The sequence below is a fragment of the Portunus trituberculatus genome, chromosome 25 (genome assembly GCF_017591435.1).
Source record: "Portunus trituberculatus isolate SZX2019 chromosome 25, ASM1759143v1, whole genome shotgun sequence".
Taxonomy (NCBI): Eukaryota; Metazoa; Arthropoda; class Malacostraca; order Decapoda; family Portunidae; genus Portunus; species Portunus trituberculatus.
The window spans coordinates 15,651,941-15,660,846 of record NC_059279.1 but is presented as its reverse complement, the minus strand read 5'-3'; the positions used below and the strand labels follow the sequence as shown (position 1 = coordinate 15,660,846).

The window sequence follows — 8,906 nt, the reverse complement described above, 5'->3', positions numbered from 1 at the left end:
GCACGGAAAGTGTGAACAAGTATTTGAATGTAAGGTGATTTTAAATGAAAGAAAAATAAATGAACTCAAGAAAAGACATTTTTACCCCTGGCTTTGAGAAATTAGCTAAGAGTCATGCGTGGCCAGGGGAGAGTTGTCAAGGGTAGGTCCGGTCGTTATCAGGTGTGGCCAGGATAGCTTTGGCCAGGGTAGGATGGGTTGTCATCAAAATGTCCAGGGGAGGTCCAATCGTTAGCAGATTTGGCAACGGGAGAATTGGTCAGGCTTGTCCTCAAGAATGTCCAAAAATGTCCAGGGTGGGTCCAGTCGTTTATCAGATTTGGACTGTGAGAGAATCCCCATCGAAATATTTGCCTGTGTGATACTCGCCCAGCTGAGGGTCGTCAAGGTGGGAGTGGCTGTGGTGAGAGTATTCAGGCGTGAGAGTCGTGGACTGTAGCCGCTTGGCCGTCCCCATGGCAGATGTTGACCCCGCGACCAGGCTACTCCAGCACAGGAGCGGCACCCTGCTCCTGGGCTGCAAGGGTCTTCCTGGCGGACCAGCGGCAGGCCCTGTCTGCCCCGTAAACAACCCAAATTGAAATAATGAAGAGAGAGAGAGAGAGAGAGAGAGAGAGAGAGAGAGAGAGAGAGAGAGAGACGGTTGAGGAGTGTAAACAAAATCACATTCACACCTCGCATTACATACACCACAACAAGATCAACGTGTGAAAAAAAAAGAGAGAAAAATCATATTTTGGGCTCGCATTACACTCAATATTAGTCTGTATTTGTAATGTAATACCACGGGAAACCTAATGGTGCCTTCCTGAATGGTTAAAGGTTGGAAAGAGGAACTGTTTTATTTATTTATTTATTTTTTTTTATGTTATGGCCTTTAGCGCCTGTAAGCATACTTGAAGAGTAAGTAGGTGTGGGAAGCGCTGTTCAGCTTCCGCCCATTAGTGGCGCAAACGATTTTATTTATAGTGGTAGCCTTATTAGGGCCCATATCACCACCAAAGCGCATCTTTGGTGTAACCACCTAGAACTTGAGTATCATGGTGACATGTATAGGTAACTTTAAACCAGTCGACAAATGGCATAGCTTCATAGCAGTACGTGGTGGAATTCTAACCTACGCGTGAACGTCTGCCGATCCCACGCTCACCACCTTATCTACTACGCCACCGCCTTGGTGTGTCTTGGTGTCTTGTGAAAAGAGATCAGTAAAATCACAACCACACGTATGCAAATAGTTTCAGTCCCGGTAAAAGTGCTTGAGTCGGAATAAATCGTGGCTCATAGCAGCCGCGCCAGCACAACATAGCACAACACCCGCCCACCATTATCAACAACCCGCTTCTCAAGATGCAGAAGTCTCTAATATGAAGCAACACACATTCCCAGCAGTAACTCGTCGTGTGGAAAAGATGTGAGTGTGGGTGGGCTTGTGTAGGTAATTGTTTCTTGCTGAGTGTGAGTGGGGGGTGGGCAAAAGATTCACTTGATGACCTGATCTATACACGCCATTCCAGCACCCATTTGTGAAGATTGAAGTTGATGAGGTATTAATTCTCTCTCTCTCTCTCTCTCTCTCTCTCTCTCTCTCTCTCTCTCTCATCATTATTTCAATCTGGGTTGTTTGAAGGCCAAACAGGGCAATATTCATCTCATACTGGTTATTCACGTCTTTGAAATATTTGTCTTCAATTCATTCTGATGTGATGAAATATGAATCTCATCTTTATTTTCATTTTATTAGAATCACGTAACTCCGAAAGGCAGTTTAAGTAGTTTGATTCTAATATTCTTATTCTACAAGCTAAGTCTTTAACACCTTTTTTTTTTGTTCCATAGATTCAGGCAGTAACATTATAATTCTGCCTATCCTTTCCATTATCAATACTCAGTTTGTACAAGCCATCCAGGGCATTAGTCGGGGCTCCAAATAATTCATATCCCCCAAAAGTGGTTTTCTCCATTGTATTATGATAATGTTCGTGTCAAATTATTGGATATCTGGTGGTAGTGGAGTGCGCCGCAACACGCCATGCTCTTTGCTGGTACTGTAAATAGACACCTAGCAATTGATGAGTGGCGTCTGAAAGGTCTTGTCCACACTCATAAATCAGATTCCCTAAGGTCCTGAATTCTGTTTGGGAGGGCCACGAGTCCAGCACGTGACTCTCAACACACACACACACACACACACACACACACACACACACACACACACACACACACACACACACACACACACACCGTTTGATTATAGATTACCAAAGGACGGACGGCATAGACTGATAAATAATAAAAAGAAAAGGAAAGCATTGTAATTTCGAAATGCAAATTGGACAATGATAAAAGAAAAGAGATATAATCAAGTACAATAACATATGAAGGTTAAAAAAAAAAGATAATGATAATAGTGAGAAATAACCAACACGCAGAGGAGGAGGAAAGCGAAGAAACGAGGTGCATAATTGAGTTACAAGAAGGGAGTGACACAACCATTGGGAACATCAGGGCAAAGGTGACGAAGAGGAGCAAGCGCGTTTTTTTTTTTTTTATTGTAAGAGGGAGAACTACCAAGGACAAAAATAATGGATATAAGAAGAAAAAGGCTCACTGGAATTGTAGTTTCCATAAAAGATTCAAAAGAATTAGCCGAGATTCACGGACAATGATTGAGAATACTAGTTTACTCTCGCATTAGAAGGTTGGACAGAATAGGGATACGAGGAAGAAAAAGCCTTGTGGAGCGAGGCTGCAGGAGGAGGGGAGGTATGCAGTTAGCAAGATCAATAGAGCAGTTAGCATGAAAAAAGCGATAAAATAGCGCTACATTCCATACGGTCAATATTCCCTCACACACGCTCGCCTGTTGTGTCTATATGGATATATCGGTGTGGTTATCATTGAGTAGTAATAAAGATGTCAACACTCGCAGGGAAGAAGTAATGGAGAAAAATGAGTTGTTTTGTAGTCAAGATTCCTTTGTCATTGCAGTACTTATCCCATAGCGATGTTGCTGTGTCAATTGTAGTGAAGTTAAAGTCCATACTCAGAAACGCTTTGCTCTAACACCATTAGTTTTCAAAGTCACAGTGATGACTAGCAGGGTTTTCCAGAGTGTTTGTCCTCTTGATAATATAGAAATTTTGTCACTCTGCTTCTAGGAACATAAAAACGCCACAAAAATACTCGTGTAAATTTGAATAAAACCTTTTTGAAATAATGGAGGTGAAGCACAGAAACGTTTGAGAATCCGAGGCTAAGATTCGCATTACAAAGTTTAAGCTCGTGATATTCAGTCCAGGGCAGGATAGGGAGTTTAAGATATATTCGTCCCTTGTATTTGCTTTAACGAAAAAGTAAGAAACAAAAAGGGTAAAAAAAATGTATGCAATTATTTGTTTGTCTAATTTTTTTTTTTTTTTCTCGTCAGCACAAAAGATTCTTGTGGGTGGAGACTAATGGTGATGGACGAGCATAGGGGTGATGAGTCCTCCTTGCGTCCCACGTGGTCCCATTACTCCATCAGCCTCACTAATGATGATAAACTGTCGCCACGAAAAATAAATAAAGAATATATTTTCGTGGGCGTCTCTCTCTCTCTCTCTCTCTCTCTCTCTCTCTCTCTCTCTCAAAGTGGTAGATGGAGTATGGAACAATGTTTGGTTCCTACACTCCTGTTTAGCGTGTTCCATAGATGCGACAAACACTTAATAGAAAAATAGAACACCGTGTTTTGAATATAGGTTGAGCAAACACTATTCTTACATAAGGATGAACGGAAAAGCTAAGATGTTTTTTCAGCTATGCGACGATGCTTGGATCTACACTCCTGCTTAGTCTAACAGTAATCGATAATGTGGTTTTCAATGTGATAAGCGCGTGGATACAAAATATAAGTATACCGTGTTTTCTAATAGGTTACGTAAACACTTATTATCTAAAGAATGTTTGTCACTCATGGGAGAAATCTTTTACATTTTCTCACAAAAAAAAAAAAGGTGTTATGTCTTTTATGTGTGATAAACGGTTTCCGTAAACACTTTCATTAAATAAAGGTGAGCGGATGTTTGTCAGGTATGAGAGGATGTTTCTACTACGCGCCTACCACAAGTCTAATAATCAATACTGTCTTTTCTGGGCGATAAACATTTAAATAAAAGATTACACAGTGTTTTGAATAGCTTAGGTAAACACTATCAATGTTTCAACGTGAATGGTAAGGGACGCTTGTCAGTAATGGAAAATGTTTGCTTTACATTAGATTAATCAATATTGTGTTTCCGGTGTCCCGTGATATAGTGTGGCTGTGACAGTGTTTAGATGCGTCTTCTGCGCATGCGCGATCCGCGGCCTGCTGTGACAAAGTATGGCATGGAAACATCCAACGGGATTATGGAGAAGGTATGACATACATTTCAAGGCCCATATTTAGTGCATCATTGAAAAATGAGCTATATTAACACTGTTTTCAGTCACAGCATATTTTAGGCCACCCATATCAAACAAATAGTGATATTTCTGCTTTGGTTCTTTTTCTACCAGAGTGAGGCACTAGTCTTTCCACCGATACATGCTGAAAGCCAATGGCTACTGTAATATAAAAAAAAAAAAAAAAAAAAAAAATCGAATTGTTTAAATTCACACAATATCACTTGTCACATTCTGTCATAGCTATAGGCATGACATAATATATAGTGTCTGTCGTTCGCTCCCGGGCCGCGCATGCACAGAAGACGCAACTAAACACTGTCACGGGCCACACTTTGGCATGTAACACCGGTACGACAAACGTTTCATTATAACAAAACAAGAGAAAGAAAGAAAGAAAGAAAGAAGAAGAAGAAGAAGAAGAAGAAGAAGAAGAAGAAGAAGAAGAAGAAGAAGAAGAAGAAGAAGAAGAAGAAAGAAAGAAGTAGTGGACAAAAAATGCTAAGTAAATGCTAGAATTCTTTAGGAGAGGTGAAAGAAAGCTCTATGAGGAGCGACACACACACACACACACACACACACACACACACACACACACACACACACACACACACACACACACACACACAACCATAAGGACACGCTGTTCTGAAGGTGTTAGGTAAATACTCTTATTTGAAGGAGTTGAAAGGATAAGAACGTCAATCAGCTATGGCAAAGTACATCTACACTTAGTCTAATGTATCGTGTGTGTGTGTGTGTGTGTGTGTGTGTGTGTGTGTGTGTGTGTGTGTGTGTAATTCACCTCGGTCTCCTGCTGGTCACCCAGCCAGTCTTCCCCATTGCGGAGCGAGCTCAGAGCTCATAGACCGATCTTCGGGTAGGACTGAGACCACAACACACTCCACACACCGGGAAAGCGAGGCCACAACCCCTCGAGTTACATCCCGTACCTATTTACTGCTAGGTGAACAGGGGCCACACATTAAGAGGCTTACCCATTTGCCTCGCCGCGCACCCGGCCCTCTCGATTGTGAGTCGAGCGTGCTAACCACTACACTACGCGGTGTGTGTGTGTGTGTGTGTGTGTGTGTGTGTGTGTGTGTGTGTGTGTGTGTGTTTTGTTCTGTATAGATTTTCTACTTTGTATAGGAGGTGATGGTGTCTTCGATATCGCTACTGTGTTCCACGCCCGACATAGGCTATACCGTATATCCTTTCTTTTCTATATTTACTTTAGATTTTGCCTTTTCGACATAAGATGGGATACTGCCTTGTGCACTCGAGCGACAAACACTTGGCTGCCTACAAGTACACAAGTTCAGTATGTACAAAAGGTATTCATCACGTATGGGACAATACACGAAGACTTATGCATTCTTTTGTGTTTTATAGACTTTTCTCTCTTCTCTCGCTCCTACGTTTACTTCACACAGTGTTCTTTTGTCGCTTATCGGCCTAGTATCGGTGTGACACTCTCGAGCACTGATGTATCGCGCCATTCAGGAATTAACTGGGAGTTCCATACACTGCGTGGTTGTGAGGTGTCTACAGGCCAATATTGAGTCTAAAACTAAAGGTTGAAGGCTCGATTTTGGTGCGTGGCTTCCTCAGCGGGGAGAGGCAGCGGTCTCTAAACGTTGGGTGGAACTATGCGATCTCTTTGTTGCGGCGCCATAACTCAGTGGTTGAATGAATAAATAAATAATTCATTCATTCGATCAATTAATCAAACCTACCACGTATATTTGTTGTGAGAGTAAGTGGCCACTTTGACCCAGATGATAAAAGGAGCCTCTTCGTCACGGAGTTTGACGCATTAAAGGAAGAAATAAATGTACTCCTGCAGAATCTTTAATCTTTTGGTAGAAAGATGTATTCAGTTCTGTAATAACGCACAAAAATGAACTACTACTACTACTACTACTACTACTACTAATAATAATAATAATAATAATAATGATATATTGTTTCATAAGGACTACTCTTCGATGTAGTTTTAATGTATAAGGGGAAGAAATGCACTTTTTGATCCTGAGAGTTATCCTCCTTAGCGATGCTTATGGAAGTCATTTAGTCAACAAACAGAAGTCTGTCCATAAGTTCCTGGCAAGTTTTGTAATCAGTGACGCATGTTAAAGTACAAAGAGTATTGGATAACCAAGGAGATGAACGATGAACGCTGAGTAATGAGGACAATATGCACCTGTGAACAATTCTGCTTCCTTAATAGGCGCATCAAGGAATTCAAGGCAAGTTTTGTAATTACAGAGAACAATTGCTGCTAAGAACAATAACTGGAACAAAGGAAAGTGCTGAAAGATTAAATGATGTAAATAATTAACACTTGTGAACAGATTTGCTTCCTCGTACAACTGTAGAAAGAAAAAAGTCTGGGTGAGTATTATAATTAGTGGCAGCACGTGGCAATCCAAGAGAACACTCACAACAGAGAAATGAGCGATAAATGCTGAATTATGACGCAAATTAAGACTTCTGAGTAGTTTTATTCAAATGCATTAGAGCATATCGGACAAGTTTTGTAATTAATGACTTCAAATGTGAGTTGAGAGAAAACTCCAGTAAAAGAAATGAGCAATAAATGGTGAATTATGACACAAATTAAGACTTCATGACAGTTTTCGTTTCATGAGAATCAGTTCCTCGCCCTGTAAAAAAAGAAGGAAATAAAAAAACATGAAAGAAAACTTGTAATGTGAAGGACTTGATCAGAACAAAGTAAAGGGTAAGAATTCAGACTTATAGTGACTCGTAGTGCTAAATAAAAAATACTCGAAATGAAAAAAATAAATATATACTCGAAATGGAAAAATATACTCGAAATGAAAAAAAAGAAATATATACTCGAAATGAAAAAAGAAGTACTTGAAATGAAAAAAAAAGGAGTACTCGAAATGAAAAAAGAAGCTAAGTATAACGAAATCATAACGTAGATTAACACTTTTTTCCGTCGATAACCATTTTGTTCTCTTAGAAAAAAAATATATATAGTAGAAAAAAAGCGAATTTTGACAGAAAACAATGTACATAAATCATTTCTTTTTGTTCAATGGCAGTTTATTCTTTGTTCTGTGTGAAAATATTGGCTTGCTGAAATATAACACAAAAAACCCTAATCCATTCTCATCTATGAACTCAACAAATTAATCGCATTTTTTCCCACGTAAGTAATATCATTCCGTTCGATAAGTAATAAAAACGGAGTTAGAATCACCTTCACAAACACTTAACGCCAACTTCTGACCAGCTCGCTCCAAGAGATCCCCAAACAGTCAATAAGTAATACAAGAAATGACAGTCTTAATCCAGTTGTCTTTGTAAAGTTTCTGATTAATGGTGTTTCTCTCCCATCAACGAGCGTAAATTAGTAATCAATACCAGAGAGAGAGAGAGAGAGAGAGAGAGAGAGAGAGAGAGCAGGCGGACCGAGAGAAGTCTTGTACTATTCTATTTTGTTCTCCCACATGTAGCTCACCAGTAACGGTATCGACTTCAGCAGAGGCCCTCAGTATAGATCAACAAACTAGTGTATTTTCTTTCTTTTGGCTAGAAACCCGAATGTGGCGAGGCTGCGTGCACTGCTCTAACACACCTTAAATTGCACCGTTCACCGAAGATTAAATTTCCTATTGCTACTTCCACACAGTAACTATTAGAACAATTTATTCTGCCACACCTTTAAAAGAAGATAAATAAATAAGTAAAATAAATAAATAATAATAATAATGGAGGAGGAGGTGAAGAGAAACACAGATGTAAGGAGGCGAGTCTAATAAAAAAAAAAAAAAAAAACTCACCTCCATATCTGTGTTTCTCTTCACCTCCTCCTCCAACTTGCCTGAATGCCTGAACAAATAATAATAATAAATAAACAAATAAAATAAAATAAAATAAAACAAATGATTAAATAAATATGTAAAAAGAAAATGAATAAATAAACAAAACACTACTTGAAGTTAAGATTGTCGGTAAAGCCTACTAAAAAAGCACGAGTTTTGGCGATGATGTAGATTACCAAGCATTACATTGAACGGTACTAGTCTTTTTTCGTAATCTGGACCTCATTGGTATGAACACGTGAGGCAGAGAGAAGACATATCTACCACACTTATACAGATCTAATTTCTAGAGCGTTGTGGTTTTGCAGCTGACACAAACTCGGGTCTACAGCAAAACAAGCATGTGGGTGACATCTATCCTCCTGTGCTTGGCGTGTGGAGTACTGACGGGCGAGCTGCAAGGCGAGGGAAGGCTAGGTAATGCTTGGAAAGATGGCAAGGTAGTGGAAGAGGTGGCTAGCTTAGTGGAAGGAAAGCTGAGGGAGTGTCACGTTGTCTTAGTGCATGCCGGGACCTCCACACACCTGGCAGAACGCATCATCAGGTAAGACTTTCCACGTACTGTCCTTACTACTCTGTTCATCTTTGTAATGCAAGAGTTAACCAAAACTTTAATCT

General features: G+C 39.9%; 2 protein-coding genes across 4 annotated transcripts in view; one reads left to right on the top strand and one right to left on the bottom strand.

The window, feature by feature from the left end:
* LOC123508947 (battenin-like) overlaps positions 1-8,906 on the bottom strand; it is a 50,829-nt gene continuing 41,923 nt past the window's right edge. The window contains exon 13 of the transcript XR_006676045.1: positions 1-556. The gene's annotated coding sequence lies outside the window, so the exon portion shown is untranslated. The remainder of the gene's footprint in view (positions 557-8,906) is intronic.
* LOC123508945 (probable glutamate receptor) overlaps positions 8,400-8,906 on the top strand; it is a 21,590-nt gene continuing 21,083 nt past the window's right edge. Inside the window, exon 1 of one of the 3 annotated variants that reach the window (XR_006676041.1) lies at positions 8,400-8,832. Coding sequence is in view for 2 of the 3 variants with exons in the window: in XM_045262992.1 (XP_045118927.1) it covers positions 8,630-8,832 (203 nt within the window). In the remaining variant the exon portion in view is untranslated. The remainder of the gene's footprint in view (positions 8,833-8,906) is intronic. The other 2 variants (XM_045262992.1, XM_045262993.1) reach the window with 2 other exon arrangements.